Raw genomic sequence first — 16,147 nt, 5'->3', positions numbered from 1 at the left:
CTGGTTGATCACTGTAGCATTGAGGAGAACTTTCAGCAGTTTTATCAGTTGGTGCAGCAACACCAGCTCCAAAGTGGGGCATCTCCCACTGTCATAATTGTGTGGTGGGGTGGGTGGGTTGTCCTGTCTCTGCTGCTCCCATGGCTTAAATTCTTGTCCACAATTTGTCTGCAGTAAAAAATAGCTTTTCTTTTTTAGCTGTTGTCTAAAAACTAGTAATACCAAACAGAAATTACAACTGACTTCTTAAATTCTGTTGCCTTTTAAAAGCTGCTGCTTAGTCTGGAGGTTGCAGTGTTGGGCTGTTTCAGTTTGACTAATGTTTAAAGCAGCTAAATGAGTAATGTAAATGTTTAAACACTAGCTATAGTGAAATAATCAACAACAAGATTAAAGCCTAAGCTCCCCTGAAGACATGTATGGTAATTTTGCTCATGTTAATAATTCTTTTGGCTTCGGTCATGTTCTCTTCTAAGGTAACTGCTCTTATACATGGGACGATCCTGTAAAAAGAGGAGTGGCATTAAAACCTTTGATTTTGCAGCAGTGTTGTTTCAGTATCAAAATTTTGTATTTAGGCTTTAGGGTGCCAAATGTACCACCAGTGAATATAATTCTTCAAACATGGGAGATGGCAAAATTAAAAGTTAGAAGTGAAGAGTATCTTGCTGATACTATGCAAATAAGTGAAACTATTTTAGGTGAGAGAATGTTTGAAAAATAATTTACCGTGTTTCTTCCTGAACTTTTTTTTTTAAATTGCGTGTTCTAGAATAAATGATGAACATACTTTTATTTGATTCCTGCAGTAAAAGCTTGGATATTACTTGGAGTAGCATTTTTTTATCTATAGATTCCTGTTGCTTAATAGCTGCTGAATTTTCATAGCTTTTGAAGTGTCAGTGAACTTTGTTTCAGTGTCTTGTGTATAAAAAGTACCTGTTTGTAAGTTCAAAAAGAGTTTGTTTTATATCAAATGAAGGAGAAGCATTTGACAGTTTATATAATGTATAAACTGTACTTCTTTTTCTAATTGCAGCATATATGTCCTTTTTTTCCTAAACTCTTTTTCTCGTTGTGATGCTCAATCGCTAGTCTTTCTTAATTAACTTTATAATTTTAAATGAGCAGTTCAAAAGGGCTGTAGGGAGTGTGGATTGGATTTGGGCTATCATTTCTTCAATTCAGGCTGCTAAACTGAAGTAAGTACATCATAGATGTGAAATTGTTTCTTCATATTTAGATGGAAAATGTTTTCAGAGGAATACCCAGTTCTGTAGGTGTGCTGTTGAACGGTGTTTGTGGTTTATGGCGGACACTCATGACTTGGTGTATGAAAAACAAGTCATGTCACAATCATGAAATATCCTGACTTGGAAGGGAGCGGCAAGGATCATGGAGTGCAGCTGCTGGCCCTTCCCAGGGCACCCCAAGGATCCCACCATGTGCCTGAGAACACTGTCCAAGCACTTCCTAAACTCCTGTCTTTTACTGCCTCACACTCTTGTTTTCTGGGACCAGGAGCAAAGTCTTGCTCGAGGGCATCTCTCTCACATTCCCTGATGACTTTGATGCAGGCAAATATCAATAGGGCAAGGGGGAATGGTTTTAGAGAGGAGAGATTTAGATGGGGTGTTGGGAAGAAATTGTTCCCTGTGAGGGGGTGAGGCCCTGGCACAGGTTGCCCAGACAAGCTGTGGGTGCCCTGTCCCTGGAAGTGTTCAGGGCCAGGTTGGACATGGTTTGAAATATCCCGGACTCATGGAAGGTGTTCTGCCCGTGGCAGGATGTTGTATTGAGATGAGCTCCAAGAGCCCTTCCAACCCAGACTGTGCAACACCACTGGGTTTAACATGCCTGTGGTTTTGGTCATGCATCAGCAGTTGAGATGCCTCAACAGGTTACTTTTCTTTTCCAACACATGAGAAGTAAAATAAATAGGAAAATAAATACAGAAAGGTTGGAAGTGGTGGGTTTTTTTCTTGACCATAGGACTGGTGCTGAGTGATGAGTGCCTCCAGGTTGCTGCCTTGTGTTTGGGTGGTTTTTGCAGGTTTATGTCTTGAGGTGGTACCTCAGATACCTGTTTTGATTCTCATGGCCTTAAATATTTTCAGCTGATCTTAAAAAAGGTAGTACTTGAGGATATTCCTAAATGGCCAACATGGTGTGTTCTTCAGATGATTTTCAAGTATCCTTTGCTGCCCTGGGAGAAATCATGGATGTGTTTTTAGGGTAAATTAACTCACTAGTAAGGGACAAAGAATTGGTTTATTGAATTCTTTGCAAGGTAACACATGGAGATGTTGTGGCAAAGTGGTGAGCTCCTGGAGGAGCCCTTCTGGCAGGCTCTCCCTGCAGAAGGTGTTGGGGAAGCATGTCACAATGTCACGACTTGAGCAAGCCCCAAAATAGCCCTTTGCCACTGGATGGAGCCAGGTGGGACATGCTGAAGATCAGAGCTTTGTTCCTGGCTTTTGTAACATAGTGCTATTTCCCTTTCTTTGCTAGTCAGACTTTTTACTGGTTTGAGGTGTTACAAGTCTCAGTTTTTCCTCCACCTGTCTTTACGGCTCACAGTATAAGAAAGAATTACTAAGATAAGCTTTTTTCCCTAGTTATTTCTCTGTAAAACTCACTGCAGCTGCACTTTGGTTCTCAGTGGTATATTTGAAGTCTCAATTTTCATGGATTGTTTTTGATTTGTTAGGGAATTATTGACTGGAGTAATGTTGCATATAAGGAAGATAATGTGAAATCTAAATTAACTCAATGATATACTAATATAAAAACTTAGTTAAAAACTATTAGCAGTGTGTTTTCTCAGGATTAATTGGAACTTTAAGCAATGCTCACATAGGAAGAAAATTATCAAAACCCTGTTTTTAAAACACTTCCTTGGTGGTTGTTGCCACAAGTATGGAATTTTCACATCACAGCCAGCTTATAGCTCATATCCCAAGAGTTTGGAAGTTTTTATTGTGGATATGGGAACACTAGATTGGGACTCTGACTCTGAGCTCAGTATTCTGCACATTTTTCCTGCGTTATGGTAAGAATAATGTAGTATTAACATTAATCTTTGTTTTCAATTGGAAAATGGCACCATGAAGTGTTGGGAACTTGAAATGTTTTAAAAAGCTGGGATTGAATCGATGTAATATGCTGGTTTATGGACTTTAAATATTGTGTCAGATCCTTTTTTAACCAAACTCGTTTAAGACTCGAGATGTGCAGCCATGGGGTTGTGTTGTGTAGCTGTGCTCTGTGTAACTTGAATTCAGTGCAGGTTTCTGCAGGGTACCAGCACCCTCTGGTGGGCTGTGTGATTGTGATTTTCGGAACTGTTTTAGAGTAGTCTTCTTTTCACCCTGGTAAGGCCCCATCAGTATTTTTTGTAGAATTAAGAGGTTGTCTGTTAAATTAAAGCTGTCTGTTCCTGATCCAACATCTGTGCCTATTCATGGAAATAAAATTGCTCACAACATCCCCATTATCCTGTGTCTTCCTTAGAATCAGAATCACTAAATGGTTTGCATTGGAAGAGAACTTAAAAACAGGGGGTTGTGTGTTTTACCCTATACTGCCAGTTGTTTTCCACCCCACTGCTGGTAGTTGAGGGATTTTCCTCTTCTGCAGGAGAATGAAGTCTGATGTCAGTGGGATCAACAAAGTGGGGTTTGGAAAAGGGGTTGTTGTATGAGGGGCCTTTTATATGGATTAAAAGCAATGCCTAAAAATAAAAATAGAAGATCTAAATTTAAAAAATGCATATAACAAGATAAGATCCTGAAAGTAAATCCAGAGTTAAGTTGGCTACAATAGCACAGATGTTTATTTTGGTTTTAAACCATTATTTACTGCATTTTCACTGACCTCTCTCCTAGAAGATGCAGAGATTGCAGATTGGGTTCTACTACATAACTGCTTGTACCTTAGTGATGTTTCTTTTGTCCCCCAGTATTAGCCACCTTGACTCTTGATTTCTTCTTTTTAATTTATTTTAGAATGATCTTTGCTAGGGTTACAAAAGACTTGGCTCTGGGACTGTGTATCTGTAGTATCTGTGTATCTGTAGTATGGACTATTTATTTTTAGAGAATCAGAAATTTGTCCCTTTTAAGGTCAGGAGTTGCCATTTGGAATGCAGAGATTTGTAAAGAACCAAGCAATTGACTGGATTTCCTCTTCTTGCAGGTTGCAGAATCAGCATGTGTCTGCAATAGTTAAAAAGGTAAGCACATTATATTTGCAAACATGGAGCAGGATTCTGTTCTCTGATTGATGCGTTTGGCTCATAACTTGGAGGAGGAGAGACTTCATCCTAATGCATTTGAATACTTATTTAGTACTTTATTGTTTTATCTATAACTTTTATTTATGTTTGGAGTCTAAATCCCTTCACAGTTATCAGATCAGCAGCTTGAAAATAGCAAGGATGTTGGTTAGAAATATCTGAGGGTATCAAGTTGATACTACAAAAACTTAGTTACCCTTCTGGGTGTAAATTTGTATCCAATACATGTTAATGAAGTAAAAGGCAGAGCTGGCATGTAGGACTTGAGAGTCTGCAGAGTGTTTGAGCAAAGCTTAATAACTGATTTTGGTGGAAAATAGGAAATAAGCTCAATTTGTTACTTTTTAGTTTATGAAAAGGCTGGAAAATATCACAGATAATGTTGATAATGGGATGCCTGTTGGTCAGGCCTGATAGAAACCTTTGTATGGAAAATCTGTTGACTAAAATATATTTGAGATTGGTATGTTTATGTATTCCTGCTATTTCCAAATACATTTTGTGCCTTTTGAGGCAGTGTATGAACTAGGAACATGGAAACCAGTTGTAAAGGATGCTGAAAGCATTGTTTCATGCACTAGGCTACATAAACATTTCCTTGCTTATGTCTCTCCTTGTTTCTGAGCTGTAAGACTGAAGAGCTGCCCCCATTATTAATAACAAAATGAAATTAGCTGTGCCTTTCCACACCTAGCAGGGAGGATGTCCTTGATCTAGTCCTTCTAAAAGAACTGTCCTTCCTTGCCCCTCTGTGTGACAAAGGGTTTAATGTCACATGTGCCTGTGGGTGAGGGTGAGCTGCATCCTTCCCTCATCTGTGTTGGCTGGATGTGCATCGGTGCGCTCCAGGGTTCCAGGGGCTGGGCAGAGGAGCACAGGGATTCCCTCCTCCTGGGAATGCCTTGCTGCTGCCGTGGCAGGGGGTGAGGGGTGGCACAGGTGGTGGGAGGTGCATGGCATCACACCAAGCCGTGGCCCTGGGCATGGGGAACCTCTGCAGCACGGCCCGGCTGCGCTGCAGGCGCCGGAGGACGAAGCGCTCCAACAGGAAAGGCAGGGCTGGAATCGCTGCACTGAAACGCTGCAACAAAGGAGGGTGGTGCTGGTGTTGTGAACACGCTTTTCAGGTGAGGTTTCAACCTCAGGTGCAACTTCAGTGCTTGCACTTTGGATCCATGGCAAATCCAGTTTGTGGGAAATACTTTGAGCAAGATCCTTTTCCCAGTGTTTTATTTCACTTGACTTTGAAAGTTTGGAAGGAGAGGACTTTTTAACTAATAGGAAACTTCTCTAAAACTGCAGCTTTCTGACTTACAGTGTTTTCTAGTAGTTCTGTGTCATCTATCAGGCTAATGGGATTTTTTGCATATATGCCATTTGTTGAATGTAAGGTGTTGTTAGCTGCTAAATTTCCCTTTCAAGACATATTTATGTTTTCTCTCAGTAATGAGAATAAACCAAGATAACTCTTAAAGTCTTTCACAACTCTTTTTTGCTTTCAGTCGATACCTAGGATACTCAAACAGACAAAATGCAGGTTATCTCTAAGCCCTCATACGGTGTGTACTTGCTATAGCTAACATTTACCTAAAAAACTCTCAAATAGTCTCCTGTGGAAATAAAGGTAAATTCTGTTGTGTTGGCTGCTGCATTTTTAAGTACTTCCAATGTTCTTCCTATCTTTGGAAATATTCTACAGGAGTTAAAGACTTAAAAACCAGGAGATGATTAAAAGTGTACTTTTTCCTGGCTCCACTTAAATTAGCATACATTTAGACACTTTTCCTGTTTGATATGGCTGGCTTCTAATGGATCTGGGAAAAGAAAGATTTTTGTGGTCAGAACATTTCGGGGTGTGCTGCTGTGCAGAATCCCTTGGCTTTGGTGAGTAAATTTTGGTAGGAGCTGGGTGGAGGTTTGTTGCTCTGTGTTGTGAACAAAAAGCTCCCCTCTGCTACACCAGGGTAGTGCAGTCAGACCCTCAATTTATTTTATCAGTATACCTGAAAGAAAACAGTCCCTGTAGCCATGGAGCTGCCTTCTGCCACAGCCCCACTGCACACAGAACATGCTGGAAATACACCGACCCAAATCACTTTGTATTTGTGGCAGTTATTCCTTAGTGCTGATTTTGAAAGCTTTGTTAATCTCTGAACCGCAGTTAAGCTTTTTCCTTTACTCTTATATATTTTTTTCCCAAATAAAAGTTTTTTCCAGTGCTGAGAATGTTACTGTAGTTGTGTCCCTTCTCCCATAGCAGGATTTTAGGAGCGAAACTCAGGAGTTTATCCTACGTACCCTGGTGTCCAAGGCAGATACACAGCTTCAGTGGAGTCCTTTTGGAAGGTGACCTTGCTCAGATGCCACATTGCCCAACCTCTTGTGGAGTCTGTGTTTGTAGGACCTGAGATGTTCCTGGATGTAAATAGCTTGCTGAAGGGGTTATTTACAGGCAGTGAATGTGTTTATTAATGCAGCTCTGCTGCTTGAATGAAAGTGTGTAACGTCAAAGGAGCCAGAAGCTGTTCCTTCTTCAAAGTGAAATAACTGAGTCACTAATCATTTCAGAAGTAATCAAGCATGCCTTGGCAAGAGAGGATGCTTTTTTTTGTAGTGAGCAGCCCAGGCTCAGAGTCCATTTTGTGAAAAAAATCTCCCCTCTTTTTCTGAGGGCGTGCATAGGTCCAATTTTATGTGGAAGGACTTTGAAAATCCTTTTTTCTTATTATCAAATCCTCTGTCTTTGAAAGCCAGAATAGAAAAAAAACCAACATGGATTACAGTGGGGGAAGGTTTGGAAGATAGATGTGTATACAGAGTACCGAGTTCATTCTCTCTGCCCAACTCAATACTGTTTCCTACACATTATTCCTAGAATCATAGAATGTTAAGGGATTGGAATGGACCTTACAGATCATCCAGTCCCAACTGTGGGCAGGGTACCTCCCACTGCACCAGGTTGCTCCAGGCCTTATCCAGCCTGGCTTTGAACGCTGCTGGGGTTGGGGCATCTGGAACATTTCATAGTGTTTAAATATCTGATCCATTCTCTTCCAGAAATTTTTGATTTGAAGTGGGTGGTTGGTAGAAATTAGTTGTAAAGGAAATCAGTTACTTGTGTAAAAGACACATGGTCTTGTATTGATGTGCTTAGAGTGAGGGAGGCATAGCAGGCTGCCTTGGGAAGTGGTGGGATCAGCATCCCTGGAATTGCTCAGGAAGCAGACAGGGCATTTTGTGCTTTGGTTCAGTGCACATGCTTGTGCTCAGAGGGTGGACTGCAAGGTCCTGGAGTCAATGGTTCTGTGACTCTTCTGTTCTTTAGCAGAGTGATCTGCTGGTGCAGTTGTGGGCACTGGAGGGAGGACCAGAGCACTGCTAGCTGTACTCTTTTTATAAAGGGAGGATTAGGAAAAAACGTGATAATTCTTTATATGCCAAGAGTGATCTAAGTCTTAAACACATATGGTTAAAGCTTAGAACAGAGAACTTAGTGTCATTTGGCTGCATTAACACTGAGGACTGCATCTCTTAAGTGCCTTAGGGCTCTGCTGTCAACTGTCCTTAGCTGTTTATCTTCCTTGATGCTTTCAGAATCTGTTTGAGCACAGTTCCGGAAATTATTTTTTAGAAAATTATGCAAGTAGGGTTTCTGTTGGCCTCTGCTTTTAGCAGACAGGAGCTTGCCTTTTCTCTCTTTCAGGCTGTGGGGTGGGGTACTGAGCCCAGGCTGATAACCCAGCTCCTCAGGAGGGTTCGTCCCTGGTGTGGAAGTGTGGGGCAGCTCTATGGCCTTGTTCACTTCTAGCTTGGCTCAGGGAGCTCACTTATCACCTTGGTAGAAGTTAAACCAAGAATTGTTCAAGTCCTTCTGTCTCTGAGTACAAAGTGGTGCTGCAAGAGTAACTGGGGCCGGTGTGATGTGCTAATTAAGGTGATAATTATTTATAAGTCCTGTTGATTACAGTCAACTAATTTCCTCTTGTTAGAGTGGAGTGTGCTGATGTTGTGTAATGCAAACTGTCACAAGGGGTAATAAGTAGATGTGGTGACAACAGATGTTTATTCAGTCACTGGTGGGTTCTACAGGGCTCTCTCCTTGTCCCTGTGCTCTTCAACATCCTCATAAACAGCCTGGAGGCAGGAATCAAAGGAACACTAAGTAAGTTTGCTGCTGATACTGAATTGCAAGGAGCTGTTGAGAGCAGAGGGGCCCTGTAGAGAGACCATGATGAATTTGAGGGCTGGGCAGTCACCAGCCATAAGAAAGTTTGAAAACAAGGGCCTGTGCTGGATTCTGCAGCTGGGGTGGGGTAGCCCTGGCTGTGTGTGTAGACAGGACGTGAGAGGAGTGAGAAGCTGGAGAGCAGTGCTGTGGAAAGGGACCTGTGGGGATCCTGTCTGATGCAAGTTGAGTCAGCAGTCCCTGGCAGCCAGGAGGGACATCAGGCACAGCATCCCCAGCTGGGCAAGGGAGGAGATTGTCCCGCTTTGCTCTGGGCTGGCATGGCCTCACCTTGATCCTGGGGACAGGTCTGAGCACCACAATATAAAAAAGACAGGAAGCTGTTAGGCTGTCCAAAGGAGGCTGTGAAGAAAGTGAAGAGTCTGGAGGGGAAGCCACAGGAGGAGCAGCTGAGAGCACTTGGCTTGTTCAGCCTGGAGGAGGCTGTGGGGAGACCTCGTTGTGATCTTCATCATCCCACTCGTGCCTTTGGCAGACTGGGGCTGCACCTTTCGGTCACGGATGAACATCTCAGTTTTGCGAGGGATCTTCAGTCAGGATTTACCCAGACAGCCAATGCCAAGCCAGGGCCCAGGCTGCTGCTTTTAAAGGGTGTTTAAAACTTTACCTAACAAGCTGGTACCTTAAAGCCTAAATATCCCCCTCCCTGTTTTCCAGACAGAAGCCGTCTCTGCCAGCTAAGAAACCAGCAAAGAAACTTCACAATGGATGTAGACGATGAAGAAAACATGAGTAAGATGTGTTTATTTACATAGTAATAAACTCTGTAATCATTTCTGAAAGTAATTTTTTTTCTCCCAAGCACAGGGGCAGCTGCAAAGAAACTTCAGGTGCAAAATGAAAATACTTTAAACTGAAGAGGAGTGAATTGGAGCTTTTGCATTAACAATGTTTTAAGTATGCTAATATAGTTATAACTTCTGTATTATACTTTATACCTTACATTTTTCTTACAGCAGCTGACTAATCAAAATATTTCCCTGTCTTGAATCAGCAGTGAAGAAAGGAGGGATAATATCAGTTGTGACCATGCCAAGGATTAAGTACCAGTAAGGAGTGAGGGGTGAAATGAAGGGGATGGAGTTGAAGAGTAAAATATAAAGAGGGAGAGCAGAAAAGGAAAAAGGAAAAAGCAAAGGAGGAGCTGGAAAAGCTCTGTGCAGGTCTCACATGGGCTGCTTATTCTCTTTAGATGCTGATTGTCCCAACCCTGAGCTACTGAATTATTAAAGTGATTTTAGAGCACAAAAATAATCAAATAAAGTGATCATTTGTTGCAGACTTAATGCAGCCAGGTGTGTGAGACTGCTGACTCTGGGGTATAATTAAGATCCAATAACTTAAGAGAAAAGTATTCTCACTGAACCATTCTAAAATATTTTTACTGTTGTTTGCCTTTTACCAATCTCTTTTTTTTTTTTTTTTTTTTGTGATTCAGAGAATTGTTCTGTTGCTGCTGTGCTGTGCCTGACTATAAATAATTGTACATTATGTTATAACAAATGTGCTTCTTTTTCCCCTGAGTGACAGTGGCTAAAGAGTGCACCTGGCAAAGATGACAAAGCCCAGCAATGGCTTTGGAGCAGAAGAACTGTAGTTCAGTCTGAAGGAGTTACAGAAAAATTTTAGAGGGAGATGAGGAAGTTAGATCATTGTGTTAAAATAAACCAATCAAACCCAAAACAAACATCCTCCCCCTCACCGTCTCCAAAAAACTAAAACCAAAGCAAAAAATGTTACCTGAAATAAAATTAATCTTTTTTCCTTAGTGAAAAAGTGAACTCAACTGCAATATGCTTGGTATAATTTTCTTTTCCTTGATATATAAGAAATTACTTCAAATGGATATTTTAACTGTTTCTAAAGGTGACTTCCCTATGGGGGCCTTCAGAAAGTGTAATTGGATAATTCTCATAATTTTTTTGATAAAACATCCCTTTTCTCAGTAGTGGCGTAGCTGAGCATGAATGGAAGGTGCCTTCCCGAGCTGGAGAAATATCATCTCTTTATAGGGGCATTCCTTAATTCTGTGTCATTAAGAAAACACTAAATGTTGGTCTGCTTCTGGGTGTTTTTCTGTGTTAGTGCTTTAATATGGGAAACCATTCAAAGAATTTGTTATTTTGTCAGGAGCTTGGCTCCATGGAACTGTTAAGGGAATGCATTTGTATAACTTCAGTTTTGAGATGTCAGAACCTTGGCTGAGCCCAGTTCCTATAAAGTGCAAGATGACCTTCCTTTGTCTGCCCACGCAAACATCAAGAGTTTGAAATGTTAAATTGTCGGATTTGGGGGGGTCAGAAATCAAAGTTTAAATTCTTAAGTTCTTCACTTGGATTTGTGCAGAGATATGTTTTTTTATCTCTTTTCTTTTATATCTCTTAAAATTGTGAAGTGGTATGTTAGAAGTTGCCTATTAAATTTTTTATTACATTATGTAACTGCTTTTGGGGAAGGGTTCTTAAAGGAAGGGAAGGTGGGATATGCAGTCTCTGTAGCCTGTGGTTGCATAACGAGAATTTCTCTGCAGAAGCCAGAATTAAGATGATTTTTTTGGTTCAGATGAAATATAAGACAGACGTGATGTCTTACATTAATAACTTAATATCCCTGAGAGAACAGTGTTTCAGACTTCAGTTTTTAGTGTTTTCCTTTTTTATCCTTTGCACATAGAGATGTGTGGAATTGCATTTTATTGAAATGGTGTGCTCTGGCTCACCCCTGGGAAGCTCCTGGGGACCCCTCCCCCAAATCTAAACTACAAAAGAGATGCTACAAGATACTTGGGGAAAGAGATTGTTATTTAGAATGTTTTGGTTTGTTTTGTGTCGCTTTGCATGGCTGGTGTGTCTGCAGCACTCTCAGCACTTGGGACACGAGCATGTGACTCTCCTGACCTTTCTCTTGGATCTGTTTGCTCCTTTTTCTAAAACATACTCTGAAGAGAGCATGTGGGTTTTTTTCTGCTTGTTTTTAAATGAAAAAAATTACTTATTCAGAATTTCCCCAGGCCACTAAACGAGAGCAGCAGTATAAGGGGTAGCTAGAACCATCTTTTGCTTCAGCTGAATGTCATCTAAATTTATTTAATTGTGTTCCAGATCAGACAGAGCTGGGGGAGTGTTGTCTCTCAGCAAGCAGGTAATGGAAGTTCCCCAATGGGTAAAGCATCTTAATGGTAGATGCTTTTTAATTACAGAGAATAGACCCAAAAATAAACCAGCATGTCCAGACAGAAGATTTATTTTTTTACTGGCATGAAAAATTCCCAATGCCTTTTTCCTGCTTTGACTGTTCTTGGGTTTATAAGACAAAATCTGGGGGGCAGGACTGTCCTGCTGAAGTTGTTGGTGTCAGCTGTGATTTTTACTAAGGTGGTCTCCATAGACATAAGTCAAATATCTTGTTGAAGCTGCCAGCTATTTTTACTGACTACAAAATACACTCACGTCATGAAAAATGTCTAGTTTTTAAATCATGGGTTATATAAATGTTTAAGAAAACAGAATCTCAGTCATCAAGTGTTTATGTATGTGTTAATGCTGCTCTAAAGATTTCAATACACAGCAGATGTGATGGACTTCAATGAGTGCTCTCTAAAGCACTCATTCCTTGAAAAATTAAGTTTGAAGATTGGAAATATTAAATTTCTGTAAAATCATGCACAACATGGGATGTTTAATATTAGAATCATCAAACTTTAAAAAATAGCAGATAAACCCCAGTAGACGCAGTAAGACTGATGGGTGGAGAATCAAAGAAAGCAATGGGAGGTGTTTTCATGCTGTTTGTAATGAAGTGGTGAAGCACCTTGCTCAGGTCATCGTGGATACCATGGGTTTATGGGGTCTTTAAAAGGCATTAGAAAACTCTTTTTTTGGGGGGAAAAAAGCACATGTGGCTCCCTGCCACGATCTCTGGGAGAGCCCAAAGCTGCAAGGCTGCCCTGGGGAGGGTCACTGTGTCTTTAATGCTGGTGTGGTACCCTGTCCTGGGGTGTGTTGGTGGCCCTGTCACATGTGGGGAGCTTGGCAGGGTGAGGGAGAGCCAGGAGGGCCATTCCCAGCTTCCCTGCAGGGTGGCATGCCTGGGGAAGGCATCCAGGGAGAGGCTGGGCTGGAGGAGTTACTCCATGTGCAAACGTGGACAAGATTAGAGGTGACATCTCTGACTTGAGCAGGCTGTGTTTTGGCTCATCTTCTCAAGCCCTCAGATAATGAGAGGGCCTCAGCACTGCTGGGCTGGTTAGCACACCTTCAGGACCAGAAGCACACCTCCACCCTCGGTCTGAGAGGGAGGAACCTTTCCTTGCAGTCCAGCAACTCTGTGGGTTGAAACAAGCACAGCTCCTTTTGGTTTGCACAGAAAGTCTTTCCCTTTCCATCTCCAACTTGGATTTGCATCAACTCCACCGTTACCTCCTTTCCTGGTCTCTTGGTTTGACTCAGGATCAGCTCCCTACGTTCTTCTTCTCCAAGTTTCTTCCACCCTGCAGATTCTCCAAAGCTAACAAAGCCTAGTAGCTCTCAGGCAAGGACTAGTTTTCTTCCCTTCTCTCTTAATGAGACAAGGTAAGCCTGCAAGTTTATTTCCTCTCCCTCCAAGTCCCTCCTCCCTGTCAGGACATCCTTTCCCCTACCTGATGAAGGAGTTTTCCAGCTGCCATGCTCATATGCAAAAGGTTTTTTTCAATGTTCAGCTGGAGTCTGTTCAGCTCCTGTTTTCCTTCTGTGGTTTCCACAGGCACTGGTAGTGGTTTTCATACAAAAAGAAATAAAATCAGAGACCATTAATGAAGTGTTGACTCAATGATTTCTGTTTAGCCTGAAAGTCTTGGTGGTTGATAACAAATACCTGGTGCCAACCAGTAAGGGCAGTGTTCTAGAAATTATGTTTTAGATGAGATCTAAGACACTCACCGTAAGGAAAGATTTTAAAATTTCCTCCATTGTCATTAGACTCCTCCACCATAAATATATATTTTGGTAAAGAATATATGCATGAACACTGTATTGACAGTTGTGGTCCTATAGCCTTCATTCTCCAGGCAACATGTTTGTGGCTGAACAAGAGATACTTGATTAAGTCTAGCAGATTTCTAGCAATGAAATGCTTCAGAATTCCGATTCTCGTCCGAATTTAATTGACTAAATTGCATGATCAGTACTGTACAATTCTTTGTTGTGCTGCTGTGATTTAATGAAATGTGTTCTACTTTGGCTTTTTCTTTTGATCTTTTTTTCCCTTCCTTTTTTTCTCTTCGAGCACCGAAAGGAGTAACCTATCGAGCTTTTGCTGGAGGATGTTATAAATGAAAATTTAGTAACTATTCCATCAGCTTTGTAACCTGGGCGAAGTGATGTGTGCACGGGTAGGGGATTCTTAGGGAAGACTGAAAGTGTGGCTGGAATTTTTCACTGTGAAAGAGAGCTTCCACCTGGTTTGTTCTAATTTCAAAGACCATTTACCACCTTGGATCCATGTAGATGTAAGACAGATGTATTGAAGTTTTGGAACTGGAGAGTTAAAAATACTTGATTTAATACATATACCTTTTCATTCACAAATGCCAGTAGAAAGCACAAATAGTTAATTTCCTTAGTTTCTTTATCAGGGTGAAAATTAGGTCTTTGAACTTAAAGCAAATGTAATTCCTTATATGTAGCTCTGACATATTACCCCAACTTATATTTTTGAAAACAAATCAATAAATTAATATTGTATTGTCTTCCCTGCCCTCCCATTAAAATATTATCAGTGTGAGTGTGCAGCTTTTGTCACACTTCTATTCTGTGTAGCCTTAGAGAGGATCTCTAGTGGTTTTGGGGTTTGTAACTACGTGACAGCAGAGTTCTTGACAAGCAATTATGCTTGTAAATGATGAATAAGAGATTTTTTAAAAATAGAAGGCTGTGTGGAAATACATAGTCTTGTGGTCCTGCTGGCACAATGGGCAGCTGCAGTTCCTCAGAAAATTGGGATGAGGTGAAAGGAATATTCAGAAAAGGTATGAAAAGGCACTGAATTTGAAAAACATGGAATAGCTAAAGAGAAACAAGCATTCAAACACTCTTCAGTCATGGTACCTACCAAAGAGCTGCCTAATTTTTCATTGCTCTGAACAAAGGTTTTTTATGTAGTTTTTCAATTTAAGTAACTAAAATCACTGCAGGGAAAAAAATAACATGACTAAACTGATAACAAATTAGAATTAAACATCAGGCTCAGAGTTGTGGCATCCATTTTTACTTTTCTAATGGTAGTTGTTTGTTTTGTGGGCATATGCTGCTATAGCTTATATTGTTGATTTAAAGCATTTTTGAAACTAAATATAACTTAGAAGTAAAACTTGTTCCAGCATAATTAAAATTAAAAAATAAAAGTGTAGTGATTTTTTGCTGTGCAGTTGTATCAAGTGTGAAAATTTGTATTTCTTGAATTAGTGAGAGGTTGTGTTACATTGTCATCATCTCTAGTAGTATTGCAAAAATATTTAACCTGTGAGCACACATCACTTAACCAGTTACAAAGAGAGATAAAGGAATCTATAAATTTTGCATTTACAAGATCCTGCACCGAAGGCATTGTAAGTTACTCTTTCTGGGCACCGCAGGTTCGAGCAGCACCGACATTAAAGAGAACCGCAATGTGGACAACGTTCCCGCCAAGGACAGCGCCGGGCAGGGCCCTGGCGAGGGCACCCCGCTCTCCAACGGCGGCGGCAGCAGCAGCAGGAAGAGGCCTCTGGAGGAGGGCAACAATGGCCATTCCAAATTCCGCCCCAAGAAGAGGAAGAAAATGCCTGGCCCCGTTCTGCCCAAGAACGCCCTGATGCAGCTGAATGAGATTAAACCCGGTTTACAGTACAAACTCCTCTCCCAGACGGGGCCGGTGCACGCGCCCATGTTTGTGATGGCAGTGGAAGTCAACGGGCAGGTGTTTGAGGGCTCTGGCCCAACGAAAAAGAAGGCCAAGCTTCACGCCGCCGAGAAGGCTCTGCGCTCCTTCGTCCAGTTCCCCAACGCCTCGGAAGCCCACCTGGCCATGGGCAGGACTCTGTCGGTCAACACGGACTTCACATCCGACCAGGCGGATTTCCCCGACACGCTTTTCAACGGGTTCGAGACGCCGGTGCCTCCCGACGCCTCCTTTTACCTGGGCTCCAACGGGGACGGCTCCTTCGGCTCCGGCGGGGACTACGGGCTGCCGCCGCCCGCTGCCAGCGGCCTGTCGCAGTCACCTCTGCCGCCGCCCTCGCCCTACCCCGCGGCCAGCGGCAAGAACCCCGTCATGATCCTCAACGAGCTGCGCCCGGGGCTCAAGTACGAGTTCCTCTCGGAGAGCGGGGAGAGCCACGCCAAGAACTTCGTCATGGCTGTGGCCGTGGACGGGCAGACTTTCGAGGGCTCGGGAAGGAATAAAAAGCTGGCAAAAGCTCGGGCTGCCCAGTCAGCCCTGGCATCCCTGTTCAACATGCAGCTGGACCAGACTCCATCCCGGCAGCCCATTCCCAGCGAGGGCCTCCAGTTACACTTGCCACAGGTGAGAAACCCTCCGGGCGTTGTGGATGGCTGTGGGTAATGACCAAGAGGAGTCAAGTCGTG

The 16,147-nt window shown here is 42.1% G+C and overlaps 1 protein-coding gene across 11 annotated transcripts in view; it reads left to right on the top strand.

Annotated features, from left to right (window-relative positions):
* Positions 1 to 16,147, top strand: part of ADARB1 (adenosine deaminase RNA specific B1) — a 70,119-nt gene that overhangs the window by 15,333 nt on the left and 38,639 nt on the right. For 9 of the 11 annotated variants that reach the window (XM_063400171.1, XM_063400168.1, XM_063400167.1 and 6 more), the window contains exons 2-4: positions 4,198 to 4,234; positions 9,201 to 9,275; positions 15,157 to 16,085. In XM_063400171.1, the coding sequence (XP_063256241.1) occupies positions 9,248 to 9,275; positions 15,157 to 16,085 (957 nt within the window). In that variant the 5' untranslated portion in view covers positions 4,198 to 4,234; positions 9,201 to 9,247. The remainder of the gene's footprint in view (positions 1 to 4,197; positions 4,235 to 9,200; positions 9,276 to 15,156; positions 16,086 to 16,147) is intronic. The other 2 variants (XM_063400172.1, XM_063400173.1) reach the window with 2 other exon arrangements.

This window comes from Prinia subflava, chromosome 6, assembly GCF_021018805.1.
Source record: "Prinia subflava isolate CZ2003 ecotype Zambia chromosome 6, Cam_Psub_1.2, whole genome shotgun sequence".
NCBI lineage: Eukaryota > Metazoa > Chordata > Aves > Passeriformes > Cisticolidae > Prinia > Prinia subflava.
This window is presented reverse-complemented; position numbering and strand designations above follow the sequence as displayed.